This window comes from Sapajus apella, unplaced genomic scaffold (assembly GCF_009761245.1).
Source record: "Sapajus apella isolate SASKATOON/1434 unplaced genomic scaffold, GSC_monkey_1.0 scaffold8, whole genome shotgun sequence".
Taxonomy (NCBI): domain Eukaryota; kingdom Metazoa; phylum Chordata; class Mammalia; order Primates; family Cebidae; genus Sapajus; species Sapajus apella.
Genome location: NW_022436948.1, coordinates 3,977,356 through 3,993,461, shown reverse-complemented (window position 1 = coordinate 3,993,461; position 16,106 = coordinate 3,977,356). Strand labels below are relative to the sequence as shown.

The 16,106-nt window shown below is 50.1% G+C and overlaps 1 protein-coding gene across 1 annotated transcript; it reads right to left on the bottom strand.

Moving 5' to 3' along the window:
- Positions 1–10,091: 10,091 nt before the first annotated feature.
- TFF1 (trefoil factor 1) lies at positions 10,092–14,586 on the bottom strand. The gene is made up of 3 exons (XM_032276799.1): positions 14,218–14,586; positions 11,065–11,217; positions 10,092–10,287 (listed from the first exon to the last, which is right to left on the bottom strand). The coding sequence occupies exons 1-3, from the start codon at positions 14,363–14,365 to the stop codon at positions 10,271–10,273; spliced, it is 318 nt and encodes a 105-aa protein (XP_032132690.1). The 5' UTR covers positions 14,366–14,586; the 3' UTR covers positions 10,092–10,270.
- Positions 14,587–16,106: the final 1,520 nt, after the last annotated feature.

Below are 16,106 nucleotides of genomic sequence, written 5' to 3'. Positions count from 1 at the left end.
CCTCCTGACCCCTGTCCTCCTGACGCCCGTCCTCCCGGCCCCTGTCTTCCAGGCTTTATCCTCCAGGCTCCTCTGGGTCCGGCTCAAGTGCCTCCAGGCTCGCCACTGACGCTCACACTGGGGACTCAATCCTTGAAAGCTCTGGCAAGGTCAGTTTCCCTGTCACTGTAGTCACCATCACAACGTAAGTGCCTGAGTCTTCATTTTCTCTCCTATTCCCACCCACCCTCCTCTCCGCTTCCTCCCCACCCTCGCGACTTCACACTGTTCACTGCAGCCCCTCCAGATTCCTGCTGCAACCACCTGACCCATGCTAAAGAGACCACTCATTATCGCCCTCATCCCGGCCCCTCGCAGTCTCTTGGCCCTGGTGGAAGCCTACATTTTCCTGGGAAGGCTTCCCTGGAATCCTGGTCAGGCCCCCACGTGGGGACACCAAGTGCCCACAGAGCTGGGAAACCATTACATTAGATGGGATGCCTGCAGTCTAGTGGCATTGCTAGTTGAAAGTGGAGCTGTGCACAGCCTCCGCAACTGTACTTGGTGGCCACACCCCATCACGTGGGCTCAGGCTGGGGGGCTGGACGTGGACTTTGAGCCCCAAGTCTTCACCCTCATGCAAAACCATCCTCCTTGGAGGTGTGGCGGGGAGGGGAGCCATGTCCAGAGTCCTGCCTTGCTGTCATGTCCCGACCTTGGTGCAGCCTGTCCCTTTTGTTAGGGGTTTTGGCACCGAGTTCGAGTTCACTGTCTTGTCCTGCTAAGACTCGGTCACATCCCAGCCATCTTCAACAATGTGGTGGGCGCTTCATCTACATTCACAGTCTCTCAAATTTTATTTTTCCTCATCTCTAGGAGCTCCCATCCCCACTCTACTTCTGCCACCCTCCTGTGACCAACTCAGAACTCAAGCTCCACCTCTGAAAGAGGGTATGCAAATGTCCTTTCTGCCCAGGGTATCCTAAGCTCTGAACATTCTCTCCGTTACTGCCACCACACCTTTGCCTAAATCCTAAAGCCCTCCAACCTCCTAACCCCCCAGCTTCCCCTCTGGGAGCCCCTCCTGTCTTTCCTTCCTTCCTTCCTTCTTCTCCTGCCTGACTTCACCCACCGTCTTCCCCTCTGCTGTACTGCACCACCGTCTCCATGCCCACACCATCTGCCCAGTGAGGCCAACACATGCCATCAATTGTTGCCACTCTAAACGCATCATCTCAGCACCATCCGGGCACTCAGGGCTGGCTCCCTCCTTCTTTGTGACTGTCCTTCTGCATACTTTGGGGATGATACTGTCCATCAGTTCACACAGAAAGTCAATAAATGGGAGCCACCACAGAGATCACCCAGGTAGACTTCTGCTTTTGACTGTCGAGTCACTGGTACCAGGCTAGCTTCCCACCATAAGTAACTCTAAAACTACATGAAGTCACTCTCTACAGATATGGAGCAGCAGGCAGTGCCAGACAGCGATCTCTGAGAGGAGAGAAGCAATGTGGGGAGCCCCATGGTTTCCTGGAGACGCTCTCCAGACCACAGCACAGGGAGGGGAGACTGAAGAGCACTGCAGCCCCACCGGGCTGAGGAGACAGAGGCCGGAACGGGAAGCTTCTGAGGCAGGCAGGTTTTCAGGGTAAGAGAAGGGAGCTCCAGAAATATAAACGGGGATCTTTGAGCTTTTCATCAAATACTACCCTGTTCATGACACAAAGCCAGGCAAAACAGCTCCTGGGGACAGAACAATCACTGGGAAGGCTGAACTGAACAACTAGGCTGGAAAGCATTTGAGCTCTGAGCAGCCAGAGGTGCTGACCACTTCCATCATTCCATAAAGGCCATGCCGTAAAAGGAAGCCTGATCGTTCTAGGGGAAAGCTACTCGACACCTGTTCTAACAAAACTTTAACACAAGTCTTGCAAGAATCAAGTTAACCTGTAAGTAAATTAAGTGCTTGTATGAGTTTGCTCAGGTTGCTATAACAAAATACCACAAATTGTGTGGCTTAAACAACAGAAATGTACTTTCTCACAATTCCAGTGGCCACAAGTCCAAGATAGGGTGTCAGCAAGTCTGGTTTCCACTGAGGCTTCTCTCGGCTGCAGATGGCCAACTTTTCCCATATCTCACATGGCCTTGCCACTGTGCATGCACAACCCTGGTGCCTCTCTTCTTACAAGGACATCAGTCAGATTGAATCAGGGCCCACCATGACAGCCTCATTTTAACTTGATTACCCCCTTTAAGACTTTGTCTCCAAATGTAGTCATATTCTTAGGTAATGGAATTTAAGGCTTCATATATGAATTTGGGGGAAAAAAGTCAACCAATATCATTACCTAACAGAGCAAAGCTTTCAACACTATCAATGAAGACAGTAAAACCTAAACACACAACATAACATCCCTAATGTCTAACACAACATCAGAAGTTACTAGACGTGTGGAGAGAGCTAGGAAACATGGCCCATAATCATTAGAAAAATCAGGGAACGAAAACAGACTTAGAAATGGCGTAAAATGTTCAAAGATTGAAAGAAAAAACAATATAATAAAGGAACAAAAAGGAATTTAAATAGATACACGGAAACTAAAAATTGTACAAATTTTAGAAATAAAAAATACAACATCTGAAATGAAAAATATACTGTATAGATTTTTAAATTAAATACCATTAGGTACTGAAGAGGAGTGGTCAGTTTACTTGAATGAAGCCAGTGCAAGATAAACTATCCAAACTAAAGCATGCAGTGAAAATGGCTAAACAAATAAGCAGGATCCCAATGACCTGTGAGACAATGTCAAGCTGTCTAACATTCATGTAATTGATGTACCAGCAGGAGAGAAGAGAAAAAATCATTTAAAGAAATACTTGATCAAGAATGAGTATTGAGTAAATACTCATTAGATTGTTTGTGAAGTTGATGAGAAGTATAAACCTACAAATCTTAGAGGCTCAAAGAACTTCAAGGAAGATAGACACCAAAATAAAACCACATCAAGGCACAGCATGATCTGACTTTTGAAAATCCAATGACTTAAAAACTCTTAAAGCAGCTGGAGAAAAAGTCTGCTATGGTTTGAAAGTGCCCTCCAAACTCATGGTGAAGCTTAATCCCCACTGTGGCAGTATGGAGAGGTGAGGCCTTTAAGAGATGTAGGATCATGAGAACTCTGCGCTCATGAATTAATAGATTCATGGGATGATGGATTCATGGGTCATCATGGGAGGGGACCTGGCGGCTTTATAAGAGGAGAGACCTGAGCTAGAACATAAAGCTGACCTTGACCCCACCAACAAGAAGGCGCTCAAGAGATGCAGCCTCTCAACCTTGGACATCCCAGTCTCTAGCACTGTAAGAGATAAAGTTCATTTCTTACAAATTACCAGTTTCAACTTAGCAACAGAAAATGGGCAAAGACCAAGGCATATGGCACGGAGTGGAACGTAATAACAATAATGATTGACTTTCTCCGATAATGCAAACCAGAAGACAGTGGGATTACATGTGTAAGTGGCTAGGGGAAAGTCAGAATTCTACACTCAGAAAATGTCCTTCCAAACAATTTTCATGTGAACAAAAGTTTAGAGAAGCTCTCACCTGCAAATCTGCTCTTCAAGGAACTTTAAAGAAAATGTTTAAATGCTTAGGCTGAAATCATGAGCACCCCTTAACACAGGACACGAATTCTCCAGGTTGCTCCAGCCAGTTCCACCTGGCCGAATCTGTTCAATTGTGGCCTCTGCTTGGACTCTGTCAGCATTCGAGTTTACAACTCTGTCCAGTCTGCAGGATTTCTCACTCGGTTCACTACAACTATCTCCTAACTAGACTCTAAAATAAAAATGGTTTTGTCCCTACCCAGAAAAAAACAAAAAAACAAAAAAAACTCTTGCTTACTTTTTGTAAAATAAAAACCTATGTCCCTTCTCTGTCACTCCCTGGCTCCTCACAGCCTGGAGGGTAAAGACCAAACTCTTGAGTGTGAAAAGCAAGACACTTCATGAATGAACTGGACTCCACATGTGCCACCACCTCCTTCTGTTGTCAGGCCTTGTGTTATCACACATGCGTCTGCGGTTCACCTTGGAGCCTTTGCTCCTGTGTGCCCCTGCCCCACAGTACCCTTCCCCTCCTCTGCCTGGTTAACGCTCATCTTTCCCTCAGCTCTTAAGTCAGGAGCCACTTCCTCCCGGAAGTCTTCCTCTATTTCCTCCAGAATAACGACGGGTGCTCTTCACCCAGTTCCCCACAGCGCCCTGTATCTATCTGAATCATAACACTTGGCCACACCCACACTGTGAGTGTATTTTTTACTTTTCTGGGTCCTTTATTAATTGTACCAAAGATAACGGCTAACACGTACTACAGGTTTACTTGTGCCAGGCATTATTCTAAGAATTTTGCTTTCTGCTATTTTTGCTTTTTCTAATCGTTACACCAATCCAAAGGAGGCCTAAAATGATCATCCTCATTTTATCATCACATAGGCAAAATAATTTGCCCAAATAACACAGCAAGCAAATGTAGGATGAGATCAAGTCAAGCCCATGCCTCACTGTTTACATCCCCAGAATCCACCCTCGTTCGGGCACGTGGTAGACTGAATGAGGGGAGTCAAGTGGAGAAATGGACGACGCACATCCCAGGAGTTTGGGGAATAGAAATTTGCCATTTATTTCTACACACTCTTATATTATAGTCTTAAGCTGTCCAAAAATAAAATGTAAAAATGACAATGGAAGGAAATATTTGTATTCTATTTTTCTTAATGAAATGTTACAGAAATGAGCCTTAATCCTTTTTCCTCACTCTATAATCTTGTCCTGAAAACAAGATACTTAGTATATCTGTTGTTGGGAGACAATTCTCCATGAATTTCTCACATTTGTGCACATCCTGTGAATAAGAAACTATCCTTATGGTGTAAGACCTAAAATTAAGGCCCAATATTAAGTGCTGCCTTGACATCCGGTAAAATAGAGGGGGCCTCAAGCAGCCTAACCAACAGTTCCCCTCCCATCCCTGCTCCCACGGATAAGGTCCCCAAGCCAAACAACCCTCCCTATCAAGGCGTCCGGCGCCGTGCCTGCTTATCCGTGAATAGCAGATTTTAGTTTTCTGCCAGCCCACAGAATTATTTAAACAAGTCAATTGCATCCTCCTGTAGGAACCGCTGGCCACCACACCCTCTTGATACTAACCAAGCCTGCTTCCCACAGCCTTTGCTTGTTCACTCTGCTCCTGAATGCACCCTCTGTGTGGCCCCACATGGCACAGTGTCTTTAGCCCCTGGGCTCTAAGGATATGGGACTCACAAGCTGCTATTGTCCTCACCTATGTGGTGTTGGGGGCGGTGTGTAATCCCCCCACCAATGAAACGCATAGGAGGCAATTAAGACAGTCCTTTCTTCCAGATCTCTCTCCAAGGATATCTGTGTCACAATGTCTGTGTCACCACAAAGTGGTGTCCTTATGAGAAAGTGGATAAGGTGCCTCCTTCTGGAGCAAAGAGCAAGGGAGCTTACTGTCCCTTAGGAGCCTCAGGCCAGGGCTTCTCTATTAGGCAACCCGCTGTGTGCGCAGGTGCCTGTCTGAGCCAATCCCAGTCCCAGTCCCTTGAGGGTCTTGGAGGAAAACAGAACCAACACAAGTAACCTTTGTTTATGCTGTTTGCTGTAGCATGAGTGATAAAGTCATTTATCTTTGAACCAGGAATCTCCTGTCTTCTGGCAGCAACCAGGAAACTGTGGCAGACTCACCTGTTAGCTTGTATATAGGATGCGATACGCTAGATCAGATGAAATGTAGAAAATTCTTCCAATACTTGCCTTTAGGTTCACTCAGTCCCCTCATAGCTCATGCATGTGTGGCCATGTATGGCTTGGTCTAATTTAGTCTGTTTGGCTCAAACATGTCCAGCTCAGGGCACTGTTAAGAGCTGAGAAGAACAAGTCAGGAATCCTTTAAGAATAGCACTATTTTTTCTTGTGTTACCAACGGGTGTCTTCTGTCCGCTTGGACCTTTAAGTCAGGGAGCCCCTTCTTCCTGACGGCCATCCATTCTTTCTAATAAGTTATGAGGACTGAGATTTGCCAGGTGTGTGTCTCTTTCTTATGAGCTGATGTTTCCTATCAGACTCATAAAAATTAAATATTGCAACAAATCACCCCTCCCTCTACTTGCAAAGAAAGGCAAGGGAGTTTTCTTAAGTTAATCATATCTTTCCCAATGACCCTACAAATATGAACTTAAGCCACAACTTGGCTTCAAGAATTAGTTCCTGGTCTGACATTTAGTTCAAGACATGCCCCGAACAGAACCCTGCTGTTGTATGGGAAATTATCTAGAAGCAACTGTGGCCTCTTGAGTACATGGCCTGTGGCAGAACAGAGGGGTGTGCAGACCAAATGAGGGTGTGAAACCTGCTACATATTAAATCGATTGACAGCACGTAGTGGAAAATGAGGGGAAGAGAAGGTGAACACTTCATAGCTGTGTGGGAGGGTAGACGGACCACACACTGGAATCCAGGCCGTGAGGGACTCTCGAGCCCTCCCCTCCACTCCACCTTCTCCACCAGGCTCATGATAACACAGACCTCAGCTGGGGACCAGGAGGTGGAGGGAGCCTCGGACTGACACATGGTCTTGCTTTGTCTAAGAGCCCCTGGGCGAGGGCTCCTGAGCCCAGCTGCAGCCCTGCACAATCCACAGAGCAGCCCATGTCTACGGCGCATTTCCGGGGCCGAGCACGTAGGGCCACTGTGTGCTGCTGATTCAGGGCTGAAAGAGTTGTCAGCCTAGCATACACCATCTCTTCCCTGTGACGTGGCTTCTGGTCCTTTTCTCTCCCCAGTGATGTTCTTGCTGTTTCCATCCTTCTCATCACATAGCATAACTCACAGGGTACCACTCCTTCACCGTCCGCTTTGAACATGACTTACAAACGCGTGCCCCCATCTGCAACTGACACCCCTCCAATTTCACGATGTCCGCTTTGTCTTCCTGTCACCCACAGCAGAATGCCTCGTCTCAAACAGTGATGAACAATCGTGACAGCACTCTGTAACAGCTTGCCTTGGCCAGGGCTCCTTGGTCACAGTAACAGAGACCACTGCTGTGGCCCAACTGTGTTCCTCTGTGTTGAAGCCGGAACCCCCAGCACCTCAGAATGGAATTGTATTTGGAGAAGGGGACTTTAAAGAGGTGATTAAAATTGTGAAATCAAGTTTAGCCTAAAGCCGCCCCCTTATGTATTTTAGTTTGGCCTAAAGTTTTCTCTGTACATCATGAATGTAGCAGATGGAGGTGTAAACCAACCCATAGCCTACACTTGTGCCAATCACCGAGTTTTGACCAATCAAATGTAGCCAACTGTCTGAACCGTGTTCAAGTGAGGCAAACTCTGAGCTGTAACCAGTCCAGCTGTTTCCGTGCCTCACCTCCTTTTTCTGTGCACGTCGCTTTCCTGTCTCTGTCCATAAATCTGCTCCCACCAGGTGGCTGTGCTGGAGCCTGTGAGCTACTCCGACTTAGGAGGCTGCCCCATGTGTGAATGGTTCGTTGCTCCATTAAACTCCTTTACATTTAATTCAGCTGAAGTTTTTCTCTTATCAAGTTACAGTGGGGTTGTTAGGGTGGGCCCTGGTCCAGTCTGGCTGGTGTCCTTATGAGAAGGGCACATTTGGACACACAGACCCCAGACACACAGACAAGCATGGGAAGGGGGGGCACCAGGGTGCTGCCTGCAGGCCAAGGAGCGGCTTACACGACAAGTATAAACTGATATGTAACTGCCTTGAGCAGATCTGAAGTGGAAGGGCTGTTATTTATTTTATTTTTTGACACGGTCTCACTCTGTCGCCCAGCCTGGAGTGCAATGGCACAATCTCGGCTCACTGCAGTCTCCACCTCTTGGGCTCAAGCAATCCTTCCACTTCAGCATCCCTAGTAACTGGGACCAAAGGCTTGTACCACACACTCAGCTAATTTTTGTATTTTTAGTAGAAACAGTTTTGCCCTGTTGCCCAGGCTCCACTGGGTGAAGGCCCAGGGAACCCACAGGAACGCCACCTTGTTAACTGGCCCTGCCTGCTGTCCTTGTTGAGAGCAGTTGTTGCTGGCCATTGTGGCTGGGCCATCGGCTCACTGCTCTATAGTAGAGGGAAGATATGGGCCTTGGTAACATATTGAAATGTAACAGAAAACCCAACCATCAGTGATTTAACCCATAAGCACCCTTAGGTTTACTTAACATGATGTCTGGAGGTGGGTGAGGGGCTCAAATCAGCAGCTCAGTGTTATTAAGGCTCTAGCTCTTGGGCCTTACCTCATTATCACAGAATGGCTGCCTGCAGCACCACATCACACCTCCCTTCCACAACACCTAAAGGCAGGCTGCAGGGGCTAGCCTGGGAAGTCAGAAGTCACTTTCTTTCATCAAGGAAGAAATTTGTCCCCAAAACATTCAAATAGATGCCCTGTGTCTCATGAGCCACATAGAATTGCATAGCCACTTCTGGCTAAAAGAGGGGCTAGGAAAGTGAATTTTTCTCCCTTTCTTTGTAGAGTGAAGTTAGGTAAGAAAGAAGGGAAGGAATGGATGGTGGACACCCAGGAAACAGTCTACTACCAGGTGTCGAGGAGAAATCCCACCTTCCTGGCACTGGGCAACCGTGGGGAGAAGGGTCAGGACGCATGCCAGTTGGACTCTGAGAACCCCCAGCCTCGCTCCACAGTGGGCCAGCAGGAATCCAAGGGGTGTGGGCAGACCCAGGGGCTCCTTCACTCCACCCAGGAGTAGAGAGGGCAGGTCGGGGTGGAGCGAGGTAAGAGACTGAGCAGTGCATCCCCCAAAGACTGTGACCAACAGAAGCTGTGCAAATTATGACGACAAACTGAATTTTAAGAGGAATTGGACTAAATAAAGTTACCTTGTCTTTACCTGTAATTAGCAGACAGAGAATGTAAGATCAGACATACCATAGATGAAAAAGAGAAGCTAAAACTTCCTTACATCTGAGAGGTGAGAGGAGGTGTTTGTGGCCCCCCAACATATGTGACAACATGTATTGTGACAGCTCATGTATATGCTGCTGTGTGCAGGGGGCAGGGGGCTTCCTGTTCCACCCATGGTTCGGGGCCAGGGTGAAAGCCTGCGCTTCCTGGCGGTTCTTCATGGTGGGTGCCTCCTGGCTTCTCAGCCACTTTACCTGCTTACCCAAGCACCCAAGGGTTTGGGAGTGATTTACTGGACCGGTTAATGTGGAAAGAGCTGGCCCTGCTTAGCTCTGCACCTCCCTCTTCCTTCCTAGAACCAGCTGGCTGCAGAGAGTAGGAGCTTTCTGGAGCTCCTGGGACCCCATCCCCAGTATAATTGTGCCATCTGTGCCAGCACAAGAGCACCAGATGTAGGGGCAAGTGGGAGGAGGAGGAACCCAGGGTGCAGGTGGCTTGGGGCTTGCTGAGCTGTGGTCCTGCAGCAAGGACGACCAGGTCAAGGGGAACCCTCTCCCAAACCTCTCCGAGGCGCAGAGGGCCAGCGGGGATAAAGTGCTATTTTGGCTTTGATATCCTTCCCCTGTTGTTCTACTTTCCGGTTAGTTCAGACCTCAGGATGGGGAGGGGGTTTCCTGGAGGGGTCAGCTCATGCCGCCTTCTGCAATTTTCATTACCCATGCTCTCAGACACTTTGCTCCAGGTTCATCTCCAACGCCAATTTCTATTTGGAAACGCAAATACATGGAAAGGTAACTTGTGTCACTTGGCGGCTGGGGCATCGTGGTGAGTAGTTAAGAAATGCCAGGAGAGTTGGAGACATGAGTGTGGCTCGGACTTGCTTCTGGGGGACTCTGCACTTTCATGGAAGGAGCCTGAGATCTGGTCCTCGGGCATCAGCCCTGAGCGCTAAGAGCCAGGCATCTCGTGCACGCCCCACCGTCCCCGCTTCCCACACTCCGCTACCCACGCCTGTCCCAGCTCAGGCAGCCCAGAAGACACATAACCCACCGCGAGAGGCCAGGGCGAAAGGCCGCGCTTCACTTTCAAAGAAAGGAAAATCATTCATATTCTTAAAAGATTGAAAAGCACAGAATAACATCAATCTCTTTTAATTTTCAGGCCAATTTTGAGTAGTCAAAGTCAGAGGAGTCAACCTGTGTTGAGAATCGAGGCACGGCTTCGGGAGCGTGTCTGAGGTATCCCGTGGAGGTGGCAGCCAAGCTCTGGGACTAACCACCGTGTCAGGATGCAGGCAGATCCCCGCAGAAACGTCTAAAATTCACACTCATCTACGGGGGTGAGGAGGAGGGAGGAAGAGATGCTTTAGTGAGGATAAATATTTTCTTTCACATTTAAATGATTACAGAGTTTTTAGTTAAAAGTACCAATAGGCACATTCTTTAGAAAACATGAACTGTCAGCCAGGCACAGTGGCTCATGCCTGTAATCCCAGCTGTCTTGGAGGCTCAGCCTGGTGGATCATATGAGGTCAGGAGTTCAAGACCAGCCTGGCCACTATGGTGAAACCCTGTCTCTAGTAAAAATGCAAAAAAAAAAAAAAAAAAAAAAATAGCCGGGCACAGTGACACACGCCCGTTAGCCCAGCTACTCGGGAGGCTGAGACAGGAGAGTCACTTGAACTCGGGAGATGGAGGTTGTGGTGAGCTGAGATCACACCACTGCACTCCAGCCCCAGGGCAACAGAGTGAGACTCTGCCCCTTCAAAAAAGAAAATGTGAACTGTCTTCAGGTTTTGTCATGCCTGCCCCCTCTATCCCAGGCAAGCTAGAAAGCGTAACCAGCAGTGGCTCTTCACGGGCTTTTGGTTAGAGATGTGAAGAGAAGCCAGGGAAAGCCGGGTCCCTTCCCCAGCCCCTCAGCCCTGCCTTTCTATCCCCGGACCTGAATGCAGCCTGACTCAGGCTACCCCATGGCACCACCACCTGCCACCGTGACTCGAGGTAAAGGCACAGCTGGTGATGCTGATCAGAGCCTCTGTGGTCTCACGTGGTTTTTCTAACTAATGCTAAATCTTCGGACCCCAGCATGGTGTAAAAAGGCCGTACCTTCTGGAGGGACGTCGATGGTCTTAGGAGTGAAGCACCAGGGGAACCCAGGAATGGTGTCATCAAAACAGCAGCCCTTACTTGTACACTGGGAGGCTGTGACACCAGGAAAACCACAATTCTTTCTTTCACGGGGGGCCATCACGCACGTCTCTAAAAGCGAGCAGGTAAGAAGCAAAGGTAAGTTGTGGGCTGAGTTCCTTGATGTTATCATGCACACGCCGGTCCAGCTTGCTTCTCGGTGACATCAGCAACCGTCGGGTGTGGCAGATTTAAAATCCTCAGCACACGAGGGAGACCTGGTCCTCACCCCCTGGTGTGCAAACATTCCACTCAGGGAAAAGGCAAGGGGCCCAGGCTTTGTGGACTTTGCATCTTTCTGGGTCACTTATTCACTCTTCAATTTCAACAAATGATTATTAAATTTTACTCAATATGTCAATATTTACTGAGCACCATTTGTGTGCATGAGAAGCAGGAGCTAGCATGGCAAAAGCCAGGCACTGTGCCGGGTGAGAGGGACCCAGAAACTCAGACCAGAGAAGTTGTTATAAGTCTAAGGATCTGGGCCAGGCACAGTGGCTCATGCCTATAATCCCAGCACTTTGGGAGGCTGAGGCAGGTGGATCACTTGAGGTCAGGAGTTCAAGACCAGCATGGCCAACATGGTGAAACCCCATCTCTACTGAAAATATAAAAAATTAGCCAGGCGTGGTGGCGCACATCTGTAATCCCAGCTACTTGGGAGACTGAGGCAGGAGAATCACTTGAACCTGGGAGGTTGCAGTGAGCCGAGATCATGCCACTGCACTCCAGTCTGAGCAACAGAGCAAGACTCCATCTCAAAAAAAAAAAAAAGGGTCTAAGGATCTGATGGAGGAGAAAGCCAAGAAAATGTGAGAGAGAACGCAAGGCCATCATCCCAGGGTGCCCAGGGTAACCATGGTGAGGGGTGGGGGAGCGCTCCGAGGAGGGGTCAATGACAAGCAGGCTGAACAAAGCAGGGGAGCTCCCTGCAGGAGGCGGTTCACCAGGTGGAGATGGAGCCACATGTACAAAGGCCATTGGAGAGACCCAGGTGTGATCAGGAGCTGGAAGCCCGTGGCAGGTAAGGTGAGAGGATGGGGTGGGGTGGTCTGGGAGGAGCCGACCACAAGGACTATGCGTTGTTAAACAGCTTGAAGCAGGGCAGTGAGGAAGGGAGTCTAGAGGGGAAGACACATGTGTGGGCATGGCCTGCTGGTGGCCATCGAGGGATCTTATGCAAGAGATTCTAACACAACAGCTTCAGGCTCTGAGCCCCGTGGAGTCAAAGGTCTCAAGGCAACCCATTAGGATCTGGTGGGTGACAGCCTGCAGCAGGGATGAAAGAGGAGCCCAGAACACCCTCCCTGTTCCTGTCCCTATCTCTGTCCCTGTCCCTGTCTTGGGGCATAGGAGGGGAGGAGCTCAGTCTGGCCACACTGACTCAGGTGAGGACGCCCCAGGGGAAGCCAGCCGGGACTGCTCCCTTGTCTGCTTTGGCATCTGCGGCTGCCTCATGCTCTCTTTGGAAAAGGTGTTCCTGGCTTGCTGGGGAGGATCCAGGTCCACCTCCTACTACCCAGTGACTTCTGCGGGGACCTTGCCCTGCTGAGGTTGGGCTCCATCATGAGGCGAAAGTGATCATCGCCCACCCCAAGGAGGTTGTGGGGGTCCAGAGAGGTGCTGTGGGGGGTGGATCAGCACCCCGGAGGGGGCTCCTCCACAGGAAGGATTTCCAGCCCTGGCGTTCTGCCCCCTGCACGCTCTGTCTTGCCCACCCACTTTGTTGTGTGATGGAAATAAATGGAAATGGTTTCCACACGTGATGTGATGGAAATAAATGGAAATGGTTTCCACACGTGATGTGATGGAAATAAATGGAAATGGTTTCCACACGTGCATGCACTAAATTGTACACAGTATTCCAGATTTCTGTTGTAACAGGACCATGGACCTGAGTGACCCACAAAGAAGCTCTGAGCCTTGGGCCAGAGGGCGTGGAGGGGAGGGAGAGGAGAGTTTGCCACGGCCTCTGCCATCCCACAGCACAGGGGGCAGGTCTGGGGGCAGGGGTGGGGGCAAGGGCGAAGGCAGATGGGCCTGGCAGGTGGCCAGCATGGGGACCCGCCCTATTGATCCTGCACAAAAGGTCACTTTCCCTCTCGGCTTCTGAGGCTCCCCTGCTCCCTGCCATGGGCTTAGGGGGCTTCCCACGGCCGCCTGATGCCATCTCCTCTTCCATGCTGCCCAAGCCCACCCCTCGGGCACCGTACCCCATGGCATTGATCAGGAGGTAGCCAGAGGGCAATGGAGCATGGACACCACCACTGGGCACCCCCTGTTCAGACATCTCTGGAAACCCTTGCTTTGGAAACATGGAAAGCCCTTTCTCCTGCCCCCCACCTTGAAACTGTGTCTAACAACAACAGACACATTATTCAGCTCCCTGCCACTGGCAAAGCGCAAGTCACAGGCACTGCCACACGGCATTCCCCTGACAGCCTAGGGCAGACTGTTCTCCATTCTGCAGGTAACAGAGCTGAGATGCACAGTTGCCAAGGAAACAAGAACAGCCTCCTCCTCCACTCCCCAGGGCAGCCGATCCACTGGACGACACCAGGCAATAGGCATTGCCAGCCACGCACCCATGGGAGAGGTGGCTTTGACTCCCAGAGCGTGGATCCCAGGGGAGCCCAGGACGCTATGGGAAAGGGTCTCCCAGTTGGCTATTGCTAGGAGGAGCATTTGGGCCTCTCTGGGTGGGCCTCTGGAGGGTCCACCCCTGGGGGAGATGTTGGCTTGAACACTCTGAAGCACAATTCTGAGACCCCATGCCTACACTTCCTCTTTGAAACATGACACTTGGGAGCATTGTATATTCTTCCCAACACGGAGAACAGCCCCGGCCAAGGGAAGCAGCCCCCTCAAAGTGCTTCTCAAAGGCCTCCCGGGGCCCTGCCCCCTGTGTTATTCTCCACTGGTTTTGCTGATCCTATAAAATGGGATATACTTTTAAGGGCCTAGAACAGCACGAAACAGGTGCTCAAAAATATGCACGTAAAACAGTGGCTCTGGCGGAGGCTGCCCGCCCTGGCTGTGCCCTGCAGAGCAGGAAGAAGCGTGTCTTACCTGACTGGGTCTCGGCCAGGGTGCTGAGGGCCAGCACGAAGACCAGGACCAGGGCAGAGATCACCTTGTACTCCATGGGGGCCGTTGCCTCCTCTCTGCCCCAAAGACGACCACGAGTCAGGGATGAGACGCCGTCGGAGCCCTGCATTTTATAGGGCAGGCTCTGTTTGCTTACAGAGCGTTAGATAACATTTGCCCAAGGAGGTCCCGAGACCCTCCGAGATGATAATCTCCACTGATTTTATAAAAGGTGTTTCCTAGGCTCGGTCAAGCCACAGTGACGGATTTGCTGATACAGAGGGATGGCATGCAGTGAGGTCATCTTGGCTGAGGGATCTGAGATCCAGAAAGTCCCTCTTATCCCGTGGGAGCCTCCTCCAGCCTGACCTTAATCCCCGTCCTACCTGTATGTGAGAGGCCCTCCCTGCAGCGTAAACAATGCACTCACTGCAGAAGTGATTCATAGAGACGGCCAGAGATAGTCTCAGCCGTGACAACAGTGGCTCATGGGGTGGCTGCCGTGACCTTGCAGAGGGATAAGGAGCTGATGAAGCCCATTCTGTCTGCTCTGCTCTCAAATTCAAATGGGCAGGTGAGCAGTCTTGCACAACTTTGAAATCCAAGTCTGGGGTAAGACAGCTGTGTCTGAACAAGACAAGAAGGGAAATAAAAGGCCTGTTCTTTCCTCTTTCCCTCTGCACCCAGGGGATCTGGGGCTTCAAACTGCATCTCTTCTCATGGAAGTTGTCCAGTTAGACATTTCCATGGCCAATTTGCATGAGCAAAGCCCTCGAGGTCCTCTGTCGGGAAAACTCGGCCCCGGCTAAAGCGGCTCCTGCTCGGGCTCACGCCGACGGCAGCCGCCGGCAACCATTCAGCAGCCTAAGCCAAGGAACTGCGCGCACGTTTTCACTTATTTATCTAAATTAATTCTTTCTTTTCTGTTCTTTTCCCTTTCACAGTGGAATTGTTTTAATAATGAAACTGTAGGTCAGGTGCAGTGGCTCGTGCCTATAATCCCAGCACTTTGGGAGGCCGAGGCAGGCGGATCATTTGAGGTCGGGAGTTTGAGACCAGCCTGGCCAACATGGTGAAACCCTATCTCTACTGAAAATACAAAAATTGGCCTGGCGTGGTGGCAGGTGCCTGTAATCCCAGCTATTCCAGAGGCTGGGTCAAGAGAATCACTTGATTCTCCACTCCACCGGGAGTGGAGGCTGCAGTGAGCCAAGGTTGCACCACTGAGCAAGCTTGTCGCCCTCCAGCCTGAGTGACAGATCGAGACTCCTTCTGAGAGGGGTGACATGGGGGGGAAGAAAAACAATTATATACAAGAACTGCCATTAAAAACTGACAACGTGAATGTAGCTCACTCCCCCGTGTCTATGGGGCTCCCTCCCCAATTGGTCCCCTGGAATCCCTCCCCCTCTCACGCCTCCTCAGTTGGGCCCCTAGACTCCTGTATTTTAAAGGACAGCCTCCCGCTCCCCTGCACCATGCCTCCCTCCACTCCATGCTTGGGGGCTTTTTTTTTCCATAGCTCTCATTACCTCCTGGTGGATAAAACAAGTGACTGACACGTTGTTTGTTATTTATTCATTGCACTCCTCCCTGAAGTAGATGGGAGGGCCCATGGGCGCAGGGGTTATCGTCTCTTAGTTCATTGAGATGGTCCCAGACCCTAGAACAGCGGCTTCAATTGACATTCAAGAAACAGCTGCTAAAGAACTGAGTGAATAAATGGACAATGCGAGAAACATTTTTCTTCAGTGACAGATTAGGCCCTGAGGAAAAGGAATGCTAGCCTCACAAAGGCACTTTCTTTTCCTGGGTGACCTAGTCAGTACATTCCTGCAGCCCTCTGGGAGAGGAGCTTGGGTCAGAATGGG

Excerpts from the sequence above, each read along its gene's own strand:
- TFF1 (XM_032276799.1), bottom strand. The coding sequence starts at position 14,365 with ATGCAGGGCTCCGACGGCGTCTCATCCCTGACTCGTGGTCGTCTTTGG. Across the intron at positions 11,218-14,217 it reads CCTGGCCGAGACCCAGTCAG|AGACGTGCGTGATGGCCCCC; the intron begins GTAAGACACGCT and ends GCTCGCTTTTAG.